Source organism: Somniosus microcephalus, chromosome 4 (genome assembly GCF_052327205.1).
Source record: "Somniosus microcephalus isolate GS21.2 chromosome 4, FLI_Smic_1.0, whole genome shotgun sequence".
In the NCBI taxonomy this organism is placed as follows: Eukaryota; Metazoa; Chordata; class Chondrichthyes; order Squaliformes; family Somniosidae; genus Somniosus; species Somniosus microcephalus.
The window spans coordinates 165,884,468-165,901,248 of record NC_140990.1 but is presented as its reverse complement, the minus strand read 5'-3'; the positions used below and the strand labels follow the sequence as shown (position 1 = coordinate 165,901,248).

At 44.5% G+C, this 16,781-nt stretch overlaps 1 protein-coding gene across 5 annotated transcripts in view; it reads left to right on the top strand.

The window, feature by feature from the left end:
- Nucleotides 1-16,781, top strand: part of ikzf2 (IKAROS family zinc finger 2) — a 288,134-nt gene that overhangs the window by 121,079 nt on the left and 150,274 nt on the right. Inside the window, exon 1 of one of the 5 annotated variants that reach the window (XM_085985424.1) lies at nt 7,703-7,907. The exons of 1 other annotated variant lie outside the window; for it this stretch is intronic. In XM_085985424.1, the coding sequence (XP_085841550.1) occupies nt 7,851-7,907 (57 nt within the window). In that variant the 5' untranslated portion in view covers nt 7,703-7,850. Of the gene's footprint in view, nt 1-7,702; nt 7,908-16,781 lie in introns of those variants that run through there. 3 more of the 5 variants (XM_085985417.1, XM_085985423.1, XM_085985422.1) reach the window with 3 other exon arrangements.

Here is a 16,781-nt window from a genome sequence, read left to right as displayed (position 1 = left end):
GATGATGGGGCTGATTTTAACCCTACTTGCTCAGCAGAAACCTGGCAGGTGGACAGTTAAAATCACTCTGGCTCTTACCTTCTGAAAGTCACCATGATCGCAACATCTGCAATTTTAACCTGCTCTCCTGGACAGGCAGCAAGAACACGTGCCTGGAGCTAACTGGGTCCTTCTTTACATATGCATGTTGCGGCCCAATAAAATCATTGAAACCTGACTGTAACTTTAGCTCAGGCCCGAGCGGGGAATCCACCTGAAGTTAAAACTGGGGCCAATAAATGTAAAGGACTTTGTTAAGTTACATTTATGTTTGCACAATGTCTAAAAGCTGGTTAAAGAGGTAGGCTTTAAAGAGTGTCTTAAAGGAGGAGAGAGAGGCAGAGAGGTTTAAGGACAGGATTCCATAACTTAGGGCCTAGGCAGCTGAAAGCATGGCCATAAATGGTGGAGTGATTAATATCGGTGATGCGCAAGAGGACAGAATTGGAAAAGCGCAGAGATATCAGAGGGTTGTAGGGTAGGAAGACGTTACAGAGATAGGGTGGGGCGAGGCCATCGAGGAATTTGAAAACAAGGATGTGAATTTTAAAATTGAGGCATTGCCAGACTGGGAGCCAATGTAGGTCAGCGAGCATAGGAGTGATGGGTGAACGGGACTTGGTGCGAGCTTGGATAAGAGCAGCAGTGTTTTGGATTAGCTCAAGTTTATGGAGGGTGGAAGATGGGAGGCCGGCCAGGAGAGCATTGGAATAGTCAAGTCTAGAGGTAACAAAAGCATGGGTGAGGGTTTCAGCAGCAAATAAGCTGAGGCAGGGGCAGAGATGGGCAATGTTACAGAGGTAGAAGTAGGCGGTCTTGGTGATGGAGCAGATATGTGTCATCTTAGGGTCAAATATGACGCCAAGCTTGCGAATGGTCTGGATCAGCCTCAGACAGTTGCCAGGGATAGGCATGGAGTTGGTGGCTAGGGAACAGAGTTTGTGGTGGGTATTCCTAATTTTTAGTTGGACGAAATTTCTGCATACCCAGTACTGGATGTCGGATAACCAGTGTGACAAATTAGAGACAGTGGAGGGGTCGAGAGAGGTGGAGGTGAGGTAGAGCTTGATGTTGTCAATGTACATGTGGAACCTGATGTGTTTTAGAATGACGTCACCAAGGGGCAGCATGTAGATGAGAAATAGGAAAAGGCCAAGAATAGATCCTTGGGGGACTCCAGAGGTAATGGTGTGGGGGTGGGAAGAAAAGCCATTGCAGGTGATTCGCTGGCTACAACTGGATAGATTAGAATGGAACCAGACTAGCGTAGTTGCTCCCAGCTGGACAATGGAGAAGCGTTGGAGGGGGATGGAGCGGTCAACCATGTCCAAAGGAGTCAAGATGGCGACCGAGATGGTCCGGTGCTAGCGCGCTCTCCCTGCTTCGGGTGGCCCGCTCTCGCCGCTCGCTCCCGCAACCGGAGCGAGGTGTTCGGCGAGTCGGGCGGAGGCAGCGCAGCACATCGAGCAGCAGCAGCAGCTACGTCGACCCGTTAGAGCTCGTCAGCCGGCAGCTCCTCAGCGGGAAGGCATTCCGACTGGGAGGAGGGGAGCTGAGCATGGCGGCCAGAGGCCGGACCGGAAGCGGGAGAAGCAGGCCCCGGGCCGTCGGACCGTGCAGCCGGCGACGGTGAGGTGGAGGCCGCGGCGACCGGAGGATGTGTTCAGCGAGTCGGGCGGAGGCAGCACAGCGCATCAAGCAGCAGCAGCAGCCACGACGACTCGCAGTCCGACTGGGAGGAGGGGAGCTGGGAATGGTGGCCAGAGGGTGAGCGGGAGAAGCAGACCACCGCACGTGGAGCCGAGCCAGCAACAGTGAGGAGGAGGCCGTGGTGACGAGGAGGACGGAGCGGCTGAGGGACATTGTACTCTCACTGCCATTGGATGCCAAAGAATTGACTTTCTGAACACGGCGTTGTAAGAATAGCTGACGTGTCCCTACGGGGAGTAAGCATTCCATTGTGCTAGTTACATATGGCAAATAAAATTGAATTGAATTGAATTGAAGGCTGCAAACAGGTTGAGAAGGACAAGGAGGGATAGTTTACCATGGTCACAGTCACATAGGATGTAATTTGTAACTTTGATAAGGAACGTTACAGTACTGTGGCAGGGGTGGAAACCTGATTGGAGGGAATCAAACATGGAATTGCGGGAAAGATGGCTATGGATTTGGGAGGTGCCAGCGTGTTTAAGGACTTTGGAGAAGAAAGGGAATTTGGAGATGGGGCAATAATTTGCAAGGACATAGGGGTCAAAGGTGGGTTTTTTGAGGAGAGGGGTGATGACAGCAGATTTGAAGAAGAGGGGGGACAATACCTGAGGAGAGGGAACCATTAACAACATCAGCTAACATGGGCGCCAGGTAGGGAAGTTTGGTGGTCAGCAGTTTGGTGGGAATAGGGTCAAGGGAGCAGGAGATGGGTCTCATGGACAAGATAAGCTTGGAGAGGGCTTGAGGTAAACAGAGAAACTAGAGAAAGATGCGAGTTCTGGGCTAAAGCCCTGCCAGTAAACTGAAAAAGATAAACACTGAATAGTTTCTCAAATTATTTTCATTGTTTAAAAAAAAACATACTTAGAATACAAAGTCCTTGCAGAAGCATTTTCTCCCTCGTGGATTGTATTGAACTGCTTTACAATCATTTGCTCAGGCCATGTATTTTTTTTACAGCAAAAATTTTTGTTGGCTTTCTTGGATACCAATGTCCAACCTTCTGTGGTTTATAGAAAGCACCTTCAACTTTCAGGAATTGTTTGTCTAAAATAAACAGTTTTGCATTTATTAAATATAGCCTCTACCACTACCAGTGCCTGGGGTCACATACATTATGGTTCATTTGAATATATTGGCATAAGTAATATTATTTCTCACTCACTGACAAGATAAATTGGAATAATTCAGACTAATTTCTGCTTGGTGTTTTAACATACTTCTTCCATTAAATAAAGATGCTGGGTTGCAAAATGTACACACTTCTGCCTGAGAGTTAAGGCAATTACCATTCTATATGCCTTGACATTTGCAGGTTGGACAATTTCCTATGCCTCTGCTAATGTTAATTCCACTCATTAACAGTCAGCTTCAATAATTCTGCCAAGCCAGTACTCCAAATGATATTTTTAGTATTCCCCGTTTGACAAAAAAGTTAAAAAGGGACAGAATAAAACAAAGACATTGTTTATATTAATTGCAATTCTCTAACTTTAATTTTGTATGTGTCGCAATAGTGAGATTACTTTAGATAAAACTCTTTAGGTTAAATAAAATGGCTATGATATATGTACTTTAAAAGTGATTTTATTATACCTGCAAACAAAATGATTTCCTTTTCCTTCTTTTCACTTCTCCCTTTAATTCAAACATAACTTAATTATTTTATCTCTTTTCTACTTTATTTTGCTCATTTTTCTCTGTTTTCATTCTAGAAGCACTTTTGTCATCTAACACATCAAATTTTTAATAATTATATTTCTCCTCATCTATTAGATTTCCATATTGTTTCTACTATCCCATTACTTTGCTACTTGTGGTGTCTGACTAGGTGTTACCTTGGGAGTCAGGCTTCTACCTAAGGAGTCTCAGGCAAGACATGAAATGTTGACAAGCAATATTGCAAAGAAAGTGAAGGCTATTGTATTTGAGATCTTGGGGTATAGATTCAGAATTGACAGGCGGTACATAACACAGTTCTGGTATCTAGCAAGGGAGAATTAGGCAGACAGGAAATACAAAGAATTAGATCAAGAGAAATGATCCTGAGTTGTAGTGCAATAAGTCAGGTTTACAAAATTGATTCTGCACTAAACTGAGATATGAGATCAGTGGAGACAGGTGGGGCTGCTGGAAAAAATACATCACATCCTTTTCCTGTATTGCCAAATGGCAAATGTCAGCATGAAGAGCTTATCAGATATGCGTGCACCTTAAATCCATAAGTATCTAATGGACCATTTTCATAAAGACCACTGATAAGAGCAACACTATTTTCTTCAGTGATGGAAATTTCACAATTATATTTTGCTAAGCAAGTAAAAGGTAAAGATTATCCCTGTTGAGTTAAAAGTAAACCTCCTTAAATTAGCCAGCACAGAAGGTAGAGAAATCCTTTAGCCCATAATACAGAAGAAGCTACTGACTTCACCTTGCTCCCTATTTAGATATACTCTAAGTTGCAACTAACGCATACTATACCTGACCAAAGCACACTTTGATACTAACATCCAGTAAAGAGGGTGGCGAGTTAATTACCTTCTTGTAAATAGTCCTTACATTTATTAGCACCAAAATTTGCCAATTTTATATGTATGTGCATATAGTTAATATACAATTGAGAACATGTATTTTGACCAATAACAATTTGCAATAGGTTTCCAATAGCCCTCACTGTGGACTGCCAATAGTCCACCTTGATTTAGCTTATTTAAAAGTAGCTTACATGTTAATTATTTAGCTAAAATATTGATTTGCTTTAAAAAGCTATCTTATTAATCTTTCATATTAATACAGCTAATGTGGACAAGAAAATGGTGCAACAGGAAAGAACATGTGTTGAGAAGTGGTATTATGAGCATTACGAAATGTAAGCAAATACATGGATCCAAAGCTTAAGCAGTGATGCAGTCATAGCTGGATAATGGAATACATAGTTTAAAAGGGGATAAGGCGGCACCGAGTTGTTATAATTTCACAAAAAAAATCATACAAGACCACAGAAGGTGAATGCAAGGCTGCAAAAATGTTGGTGTTCCACTATTGCATAACTTGGAAAGTAAAGTTGCCCGTAAAATGACACTGTTGGTTTTGGTTAGGTGTGGTGCAGTTCTATGGAAAACCATTCACCGCAACAATGAACGTGTGAGAAATTCGACTTCTCTCATCGGAGATTAGTAACGGTCCCATCCAGCTTCAAACATTTACAAATCGGAAACTTCTACAGTTAGATAAAATCGAATGCGGCGAATTGCTAGCCTGATATTGGTTTGAAGGCTTACCCCGCATTTCAACTTTAGAAAAAGTTGTCCTATTTAAAACCCTCACAACAATAGGTTAGATATTCTTCCGCTGAGGTATTAAAGTGTTGGAGAAGCATTACAATGGAGAATATATAATTGATTCTATGTTTAATACAAAGTAGATCAACGCTTATATAGGAATATTTATTTAGTAACATTTATTAGAAGTTATCGTTACCAAGAGTGTCAGTAGGAAAAACATATTGGAAACGTCAACAGAATTAATCTAAAGAGAGTAAAACAAAGATACACGAACATAATTTTGGAAATGGGTCAAGATTATGATTATATTCACACGCATAAGAAATGTTTAGAAAATATAGCTGCAGTTTATGATTTCTACGACTGGTTTCGATCTGTTGACCAGATTACTACCTTAATGAAGCAAAATATCTTCTTGTTTTCTGTCCTCGTGTTGAGCTGACGAATTGAATGCTAATAATTGACTAAATTGTCACTGGGATATTAATTACAAAAATATGTGCTTGTTATAATGGCGCAAGTTTACAAAATAAGCCAGGTATATACGCCTTTAATAATGAGATTTACATCATAAATATATCCAAGTGGATTGATTGCTGATAGTATAAAAGACCCCAGAAACATAAATGTTTGATGTTAACTTTTCGATCATTCCTTGATCACTTAAGATTGTAGCAATTTGTAAATTGTTGCTTTAGAATTAACAGCAACCAAGTAAACAGTTGGCTAGAATACCCTACTCATCCATTCCTTGTTCACTATTTTACGTAAATCAATGTATAGAATATTAACTATTCTGAATTTTTGGTGGACCCGAGTTTTAAATATTAGGTCAACGCCTCGAGTCTGCAAGTCGTATTGGGGGAAATGCTTGGGTTCGGACCAGTAGACATATTTGACTTTTTTGACGACTACAGTTAGCGGAAACGACAGCCTTGTTTCGGAATTAGATTTGATTAGCAGAAACGTCACTATTGTCTTTTGAAATACTGCTTAAATAGCTTTGGATAATATTTATAGTCTTATTTTCGCGAACAATATTGCACTATTAATTCTCTCTATTAACCTATTAGTTCGTAAAACAACGAATTTTGTGGCACAGCTCATTTTGAATTACAGTCTACAAACGCTGTATTATATGTTAAGCAACTAACCACATGAATTATAAAATGCACTGGAAATTAAAACTATAACAAAACTTAATTTAGTCAATACTGCTACTAAACCTCACTTGCACGGAGTCTGTTACTTCCTTGCAGTTTGATTGTATTAATTTACCTGGAATCTACCTGAATACAGACTTTTATATTTTGGTTCCATAATAGTAGTAGCTACAAAATTTAGAAGATAGTATTGGTATTGCTTCCGTTTTGATCCATTCTCACTATTAATAACAACTTACATTATTATAGCGCCTTTAACATAGTAATAAGTCCCAAAGCGCTTCACAGGAGAGAAATCAGAAAATAATTGACAGGGAGCCAAAGAGGAGACATTAGGATAGGTGACGAAAAGCCTGCTCAATGAGGTAGGTTGTAAGTGGCTTCTCAAAGGAGGAGAGAGAGGTAGAGAGGGGGAGAGGTTTAGGGAGAGAATTCCAGAGCTTAGGGCCTAGATGGCTTAAGGTCAGCTACCAATGGTGGGGTGAAGGAAGCGGGATGCACAAGGGGCCAGAAGCAGAGTTCTCCAAGGTTTCTAGGATTTGAGGAAGTTACAGAGATAGGGAGGGGCGAGACGCCACGGAGGGATTTGAACTCGGGGATGAGAGGCGTTGTCCAACCTGGAGCCAATGTAAGTCAGCAAACACATGGGTGATGGGAGTACTGAACTTCGAGTTAGGATAACTTACTATAAACAACCCTTTTAAGAAATTGCGACTGTTCAAGTTCTACATACTGCTCCCAGAAGTGGAGAGGCTTTTCCTATGTCTCTAACATTCCTGGGTAGGTTGATTTTTAAAAGTCTATAGACTATAGCTTTTGATGCTCTTCTCTTTCTACCTGCACTCCAAGCAGCTCTCACGTGGGTTTTTCTCATCTTATCCTCAGTTTTGAATTAAAGTTCATCAGACTGGTTTTTGCTAGAACCTCAAAAGTTATGCAACCCCTGAATACCCTCAGTTTTCCCTTCCTTATACAAGCTTAGCCTTACCTGATCACCACTCGATTTATCCCCTTCCCTCGCATTTTTTTAAATATTGCTGGTGTCCTGCACTATAAACGTTGACCCTTCAACTAGGTTAAAACATAGGGTGTGTGCCAAAATAAGTTTTAAAGATACGAGTAAAATCTGCACGCCGCTGACATATGAAATACAGCCCCGTTCTAGTGGAAGCAACAGCCTTCTTTACATGTTCAGCTTTTGCACCTGTACACTACTCGCCACCAAAGCATCGTTTTCCTATTGGGACAATATTGCAATGATTAATTCGGCATAAATATTTTGCAATTTTGTGTTCTACGCTTAAGTTAGCTAACTGTATAAATAAGAAACAGGATTTATTTGAGTTACACCACAATTAACAAACATCGAATAGGAAAGCGTACGAAATTGCAGCTGAAATGACTGGCTGCAACAAGCGTAACCTCACACTTGGACGTTGCAGTTCCCAGGGGAATTAAATGGAGCGGTGCGGTACGGAACCCGCGAGCTAGCGTGCGGGCTACAGCCGCTTGTATCCAGGAAACGGGCCCGCTCCTAGACTCCAGGAGTGAGCAGACCCTGACAGCGGCCTCCACCCGGGGAGGCGCGGCCTGGCATTGCGATGCAGTTGGCGACTGGAAGTGTTCGAGGGGCAGCCGCCATCGCAGTACGATGTGGCGTACAGGAGTGCGCCACCAGCTCACCGGGGGAGAGAAGCACATTCTGCAGGTAAACCCCTCACCCCAGCGCCGAGGAGAGGCCAAGTCAGTCCACTTCACGCAGGCACTCTCTCAGTAAGAACAATGTCCTTTCTTCCTTTGTTTTATCACAAGCAGGAGCGACCCAGGCAATGGCCTCTATTACAGAGTCTCAGCACCAGGGTTGCACTTGCTACCTCTTTCGACTTCCAAACCTGACAAATATTTTATAAGGATCAACACTTGGGTCCTGTACAGCCAAATTATCTAGGAATTTAGGGGCTGCTTTAGACCCCAGAAGTTTTGTATTGTCAGTTACTTAATTTATTCTGTTTGAAACAAAACTACAATACCTAGCAAAAGGCTTGCATATTACGATAGTAATTGGTCAGAAATGAGGGTGTGTTCCCTTATTCTAAAATTAGATCGGGTGGCAGGGCAAAGATAGTTGTTGATGCTGTCAAGAATTTCTTTCTTACTCAACATGTTGGGGAAGTAATTTATTGGATTTAATCAGTAGCAGTGCTCCTTAAATGATATCCGATCTCCATGTGAGAACCGTAGAATTCCACAGTACAGAAGGAAGCCATTCGGCCCATCAATGTAGCTGTGCAGCTCTGAGAAAGAACTATCCACTTAGTCCTATTCCCCATACTCTATTTTTCTTTTAGATATTTATCCACTTATCTTTTAAAAGGTATTATGGATTCTACTCCCTCCACTGTTTCTGGCTGGGACATTCCATGTCCTAACAACCCCTCAAACCTTATCAATAGTTAGCATCATATCATCAGATTTCATTTGGTTAGGCAAATTACTGCTGCAGATAAATAGGTTCCAGGCCAATTTAGATAAGTTAGGGGAATGGGCCCAAGTGTGGCAGATATCCTTCAATGCATTGTGCATTGGGGTCTGGGAAACTCTCCTGGCATGCTTTATACAATGCAGAGTACCTGCTAAAAGTTATGGAGAGGGAGAAGTACCTCGAGGTCATAGAATCATAGAATGATACAGCACAGAAGGGGGGCATTTGGCCCATTGTGCCAGTGCCGATTCTTAAGTAGAGCTATCCAATTAGTCCCACTCCCCTGCTTTTTCTCTATAGCCCTGTAATTTTTTTCCATTCAAATATTTATCCAATTCTCTTTTGAATGTTACGATTGACTCTGCTTCCACTACCCTTTCAGGCAGTGCATTCCACTGTGTAAAAAATATTTCATGTTGCCTCTGGCTCTTTTGCCAATCACCTTAAACCTGTGTCCTCTGGTTACTGACCCTTTTGCCACTGGAAACAGTTTCTCCTTATTTACTCTATCTAAACTATTCGTGATTTTAAACATCTCTCTATCAAATCTCCTCTTAACTTGCTCTGCTCTAAGGTGAATAATCCCAACTTCTTCAGTCTCTCCACATAACTGAAATCCCTGATCCCTGGTACTATTATAGTAAATCTCTTCTGCACCTTTTCCAAGGCCTTGACATCCTTCCTAAATTATGGTGCCCAGAATTGAACACAATACTCCACCTGAGGCCTAACCAGTGTTTTATAAAAGGTTTAGCGTGACTTCCTTGCTTTTGTATGCTATTTCTCTATTAATAAAGCCAAGCATCCCATAGGTCATCGTTGATAAATCATTGAAGGTAAACAAGCAGTGTGATGAGGCCATTGGGCAGGAAAATAGGATTTTAGGTTGTATTGATAGGGCAATACAATATATGGTAGGAAATATTAAGGTATTGGAGAAAGTACAGAGGAGGATGGCCAAAATGATACCCAGTCTTAGGGCTCTTAGTTATCAGGATAGGCTTGGTGACTTGTCGCTTTTTTATTAGAGAAACACAGACTTAGAAGATATATGATTGACGTATTTAATGTTAAACCTGTGCAATTGAAGAGGTTATTTGAAAAGAATAGGGATGGGGGAACTGGGGTGGGGGGGGGGTGGTGGTGGTGAGGAAGGGAGGGGGTGTATAACATACATAGGCAAAGAGTTAGGCTGGATCACACATCGCAAAATAAATACAGATGAGGAAAGCCATTCGACACATCTTAGTTCATCCACCCAGAAAGATCCTGCATTCCTCCCATTGCAGCATCTAATTTTTTTAAACATTCCAGGGTTTTTATCTCCAGTACTCTATCTGAAAGTCCATTCTAAATGTTGTTGATCACTCTTTGAGGTAGGAAGAACTTCCTGAAATGAGTCTTAAATTTATCTTTTACTAGTTTGAACCAGCCCCTCTCTTGTCTTGAAATTTCATTTAATGTAATATTCCAAATTTTCCTTTGCCATTTCCTTAACCATCTTGTACACTTCCATAAGATCATCTCTCAGGTACCTCCTTTTCAGGCTAAAAAGCCAAAGTTTCTCCAGTCTTTCAACAACAACTCATAATTCATATCTTTTACACTAGGGATTCCCCATAATTCATATCTTTACACTAGGGATCAGCCTTATGGCTCTTTGCACTGCCTCCAGCACTTGTATGTCTCCCCTGTTTCTTGGCAACCAGAAATGGATGCAGTACTCATGGTCTGGCGAGAACACAAACTCTGACTTCCAATCTACTGTTTGAACTATGTAGTTCACCATTCTTTTTTGGCTTTGTTGATTGCTGCTCGGCATTACTTGGACATGTTGGAATCAATTTTGACTTTTGGGCTGGCGACCAATGGTGTACGCTGGCCGACTGCCCATTCCGGTGGCGTAGAGTTGTATGCAATTTTGAGGCCTTGACATCATTTGAACATTGAAGTTACGGATGCCAAACAGGTGTTCTAATACAGCTCGCTGATCTTTGGCCTCAGGAATGTTGGCTGGCTGGGACGCCGACAGAGGTCTGTAGGTTGGATCTCGGAGTGGGGGAGCTACACGATGCCGAGGCTGGGCGAAGTCAGGCTGACATTGGCCCAAGCTATTTTTGTGAAGCCAGGAGGGGCACTCCTGGTCCTTCTGGCTTCACAAAACCATCATTTGAAAAAAAAAAAATTCTGGCCATTTCCTGATCAGAACAATGGTGGAGTAATCACATTGCAAGCTTCACCCATGTATCCCTTAAAATTGCAATTGGGGTCCTAATTATGTCATTAGGACCCGGATTTGCACGAGAAAGAGGCTTACCACTTATTTCAGGCAGGCGCTTTGGCTGCCTAGTGGTAGGAATCTGTGAAAGTTACACCGGGCCAATCATCGGGGTTAATGGGTTAAAGCTACCGGCCCCATTTTTAGGCTCTTATCTCCCCATTAATGCTGATTTTCCCAAGTGAAAATTGGCCTCGTTGCATGTTGAGTCTACTAAGACTCCTAATTACTTTGTTATTACATAGAATTACATAGAATATACAGCATAGAAACAGGCGATTCAGCCCAACCAGTCCATGCCAGCGTTTATGCTCCACTTGAGCCTCTTCAAGTTATCACTTGCATGGATGTCCTAGACAGGCTTAAAGGTGAAACCATTAAATCCACAGGAACGGATAGTATATACCCAAGTGTGCTAAGTGAGTCTAGGAACAAAATTTATGATGGTCATTGTAGTCAATAGATTCAGGGAAAACAAGCCACCATGATACCTATTTTCAGAATGGCAATAAAACAATCCCAGGCAACTACAAAAATATTACTCTTACATTGATGACTGGAAAAATAATGTAATTGATTATTAGGAAGAATATCTATATGAAAATACCCCAGTAAATGGCAGCTAACCCAGTTTCAGGGGTGGCAGAACCTGCTTGACCAAACTTCTTGATTTTTTTGAGTGACATTCATCGTTGACATTGGAAAGACCAGCGATATAATTTACCTAGACTTCCAGAAAGCCTTTAACAAAGGTCCACATGCTGCAACAATACGAACAACTTGCATTTATATAGCGCCTTTAATATAGTAAAATGTCCCAAGCAGCTTCACAGGAGTATTATCAGACACAATTTGATACCAAGCCACGTAAAGAGATAGCAGAACAGGTAACCAGAAACTTGGTCAAAGAGATAGGTTTTAAGGAGCAACTTAAATGAGGAGAGACAGGTAGAGAGGCAGAAATGAGGAGAGAGAGATAGAGGGAGGAAATTCCGGAGTTTAGGGCCTAAACAACTGAAGGCTCAACTGCCAATGTTGGAGCGAAGTAAATCGGGGATACGCAAGAGACCAGAATTGGAGGAGTGCAGAGATCTCGGAATGTTGTAGAGCTGGAGGAGGTTATAGAGAAAGAGAGGGGTGAGGCCGTGGAGGGATTTGAACACAAGGATGAGAATTTTTAAATCAAAGCATTGCCACACCAGGAGCCAATGTAGGTCAGCGAGCACAGCGGTGAACTTAAGGCATTAGAGATCCTACATAAAACTTGGGGTGCATGAGGAATTAGCTGATACCAAGGAACAAGCTGATAGTACATAGAAAAGTGATGGCGGGCTGGGGAGATAGATATATGGACTGCCCTGAGGATTAATGCTGGGACACCTACTGTTTTTCAAATACAAATAATCTGGATTCAGAAACTCAATAGAAATTGGACAGATTTCCAGACTGGGAAGGGGGAGTGCAGTAATGTCTGATGAAGCAGCAAAAAAGTGACAGTAAGGCTACAACAACAACTTACATTTATATAGCTTCACAATGTAGACTGTAGACGAGACTATATTTGCAAGTGGCCAGAACTATGGCAGAAATATTCAATGCAGATAATTGCAAGGTTTCACACTCGTACACTGGAAGAAAAAAATGAGGACATACAACGGCCTAGAAATTGGGTTTTGGCGCAGCGACGGCTTTAGCGCCGGAAGTTAGTGCCGGAGCTAAGTCGCGCTGGGCGGGCCAAAAATTCACTAGTTCTGCGCCCAAACGGCTGCCGGCGCTGCTGAAAGCTGTTTGCGCCTGAAAACTGGCGCTACGCGCTGAATTGCGGCGCTATTCTGGCGCTGCGGCGCCCGCTGTGGTGCGGCAGGTTCGGGAAGTGCAGGCCTCCTCCTTCCCTTAAGGAGGAGCTGCCTGCACCCGGCCGCGGCCCGCGAAAATCATTGTAAAAATGAGCCCGGCACCTCGGACAAGTGCCGGGCTTGCATCTGTCCCGGGGGGGGGGGGGGGGAGAAGTCCGGGGAAGGAGCTGCGGCCAGGCGGCCGGCGGGAAAGCGGCCGGCCGCCGCGGGTCCTTTAATGCGCCGGCACAAAGTCCAGTAAGGCACCTCTGCCAGAACGTTGCTTGCGGCTGCCACGGGCGAGGCGGCCACAAGTCAATTTCGGAGTTCGGGCGGGTTACCATGGCAACCGGGACGCTGTGCACACCGATGACGTCATCGGTGCCGGCGCAGCGCTAACGGCCTAACGCCGATTTAGGGACCCACTCAATTTCCAAGCTGGCCATAACTCCGGCGCTAGGCCCTCTAGCGCCTCAAAAGCGGCGCTAAGCCTACCGAATTTCTAGGCCAACAACTTCAACAACTTGCATTGATATAGCACCTTTAACGTATTAAAACATACATGTTGAATAATATTGAACCAGCTGGTGGAGAGGCAGAAAGAGATCTCGGAGTGATATTAAACAGATCCAATTATTGCAGAGGCAGCAATTAACAAAGCAACTGGAATGCTGTATTACCAAGTCCTTGGAGATTAAATTCGATAGCCCCTGAAAACGGGCGCAGGGATCGCGATGCATGATTAACCCGTGCCCGTTGCTTCCGATGCACACACCACAGCTGTTTTCTGATTAACATGATTGCAGCGTGCAACCAGCGCTATCCTCGCTGTCGATTGGCTGCTCGTGTCAGCAGGGGGCCAAAAATCGTACGTTGCTAGCACTACTTAAAGCTAACCTGCACTGCTTAAAGCTAGCCTGCACCTCTTAAAAGGGGAAGTGCATTGTGGCTGGAGGAGTTGCTGGTAGTCATGGTTGAAGAGATTCTGACCTGAAAAAGAGTGAGAAATAGCACAACGGGGAGAGAGCGGGCACAAAGGTTTTCCGACGCTGCACTGGAGGAGATGGAAAGGAAGAGAGAAGTGCTGTATCCACAGGGCGTGAGGAGGCCCAGCAGACGCATGCTCAAAAGACAATGGCAGCAGATAGCCGTGGTGGTTAATTCTAGGAGTCAAGCCCCGAAGACCTGGATGCACTGGCGTGAGAAGTTCAGTGACCTCACACGGGTGGTCAAGGTCAGTGACTGCATCTTCAAATGTCATAATCTACCAACTGCATGACTAGCCTCAGCCACTGCTCAATGCACCACATTCCTATCACTCACCTACCAACAATCTCTATTAATCAGGACTCATACCTAACATTCATAGCTTCACCTCACCCTCACACACTTAGCATTGCTCCAAGCCTCACGCTCACAGCTTGCACACACTGCTAGCTATTCAACCATGACAGCCACATTACCTCAACAGATTGAATGACACTCACTGACACACTTCCCTCTCTCTTGCAGAACAAGGTAGCACACAGGAGCTAACCGGTGGGGGACAGGAGCATCTGCACGTCCTTACCCCTATGGAGGAGACGGCCATGGCCAGCAGCAGGGCTAAAACCATAGACGATGACGGTATCCTCATACCTAATCCTCCTTCTCACATCCCACTTCCCCCTCATCCAACAATCTTCTGATATACAAGCTTCAGATGGTGTAAGGATGCACTTCTTGTGCATCACAACTTTAGCCTTGTGCCTTTCTCCTTTCAGATACCCAAGAACTGCCACCTGGCCAGGCAGTGGTGGAAGAGCAACAGATGGAAGAGCAACAAGACCATGATGTTGAAGAAACACCGCCACTCAGTTTCACACTTGCAGCCACCAGCTCAGATACTGATACTGCATGTAATTTAGAGGATAGCATAGAGACAGGATCTGCACGTGGTTAGACACCAGGCATGAGTGGCCAGCAGACATGGCAGGGGGCAAGAGTTGCGCAGGTGCCAGCTCGCCGGAGGGCGAGGTCGCACAGGAGTTCTGCTGCTGAGGACTTAGATGAGCACTTCAATGGGACGGGCAACAGAAGAAGGCTGATGGGTATGCACAATGAAATGCTTGGTGCATTGGCAGGCCTGCCAGAAAGCCTGTGTGCAATGTCATGGAGCATGGAGGAGTCCAGCACCAACATTGCACAGGGTTTTGCTTGGAGTGGCAGTGGCTCCATGAAGCATGAACCTGCTGTCCTCTCTCAGGATGACAGCATTCCTACTCCCACCCCTTCTACTCTGCCAGTGCCCTTGCTGTTGCCTGTCAGCCAGCCAGCCCAGACTGCTGCAGTCTTTGGTGCATTCTGAAGCCAGGCCTTCTAGGCCCAGAGCTGCTGAGGTCATCCTCCAAGGCCATTTGCAGTCTCCCCCACCATCCATGCTGCATTCGTTAGAGTAGCACAGCGTAGGAGCACTAGGACAGGCAAAGGCACACAGAAGACAAGCACTAAGGGAATGCACAGGGTAATTATTTTATGTTTGTATGCAATATGGCATGCTTTGATTTATAAATTTGGTTTGGAATGTTTATTTTTTGTTGGCTTTTATTTTTGCTAAGCAGACACTTTGATGGCCAATGATAGAGGGAAGATAAGGTGGGGGACTAATGTTGAAAGGGGAATTGGGGTTACGTTTACTGGTGTCGCAGCCGGTTCACAGACGGCCCAGCCAGAAAGGGGCTGTCTTGTTTACCTCCTCCCTACCTCTTCCTCCTCCTCCTGTTCTTTCTCCTCCTTCTCCTCAGCTGGTTGGTGTATAGCTAGTGGCAAGGGTTGTGCCATCATGATGGTGAGGTTGTGCAGCATGCAGCAGATCACCATGAGTCTTGACACCCACTCTGCGGAGTACTGCAAGGCTCCTCCAGAGCGGTCCAGGCAGCAGAAGCATTGTTTCAGCACACCAGTGGTCTGCTCTATCAGATTTCATGTGGCAGCATGGCTTTCATTGTATGCAGGCTGCCCACGTGTGCGTGGATTGCGCACCGCAGTCATGAACCATGTCCTCAGTGGATAGCCCTTGTCGCCCAGTAGCCACCCTTTGGTTTATCGTGGTGGCTCAAATGTAGATGACACAGCGGACTGCTGCAGAATGAAGGCATCATGACTGCTGCCAGGGTACCGGGCATTGACCTGCATGATTCGCTACCTATGGTCACACACCAGCTGAATGTTGAGGGAGTGGAATCACTTTCGGTTGCAGTACATTTCAGAGTTGACATGCAGTGCCCACAAAGCAACTTGTGTGCAGTTAATGGCACCCTGCACCATGGGGAAGCCTGCAATTCTTGCAAAGCCATGTGCTCACTCTGCCTGCTGCTCTCTGGCAAGAGAGAATGAAATGTAGTTAGCTCTCTTTGAATAGAGAGCCTCAATGAGCCCCCTTATGCAGAAATGGACTGCAAACTGCGAGATTTTGCTAATATCTCCAGCACCAGTCTGGAAGGAGCCAGACGCATAAAGGTTCATGGCCACCTTCATAGCCACTGGCAATGCAGTCCTTGCCCTGTTCTGAGATTACAGTTGTGGCTGCAGCAGGTGACAAATTTCAGTGCGGACATCCTTACTGAAGTGCAGACGTCTCTCACACTGTTCCTCACTGAGGTTCAGGTAGGAGAATTGCTCCCTGAACACCCTGGGCAGATATGGCCTTCTGCTGAAAGCCCTTCTCCTCCTCCTCTTCCTCCCCTTCCACCTCCTACCCCTCCCTCTTCCAGCAGCTTATGTGTCACCTTTGCTCATACTCCCAGTCATGCTGTCTTCCAAGGGGAATGCCTACTACTGCACCCATTTCTGGGAGCAACTGGTTTGTGCAGAAGCCTTGAAGTCAGGACAGTGTCCTTCAGCACCTGCCACACCAATCCCTGCAGATTTTAGCAACTTTAAAGAGCTCTAGAAAGCACCAAACACTTGTACAGTCGTAGCAACAGCCAGTAGCAATCAATCAGCAAC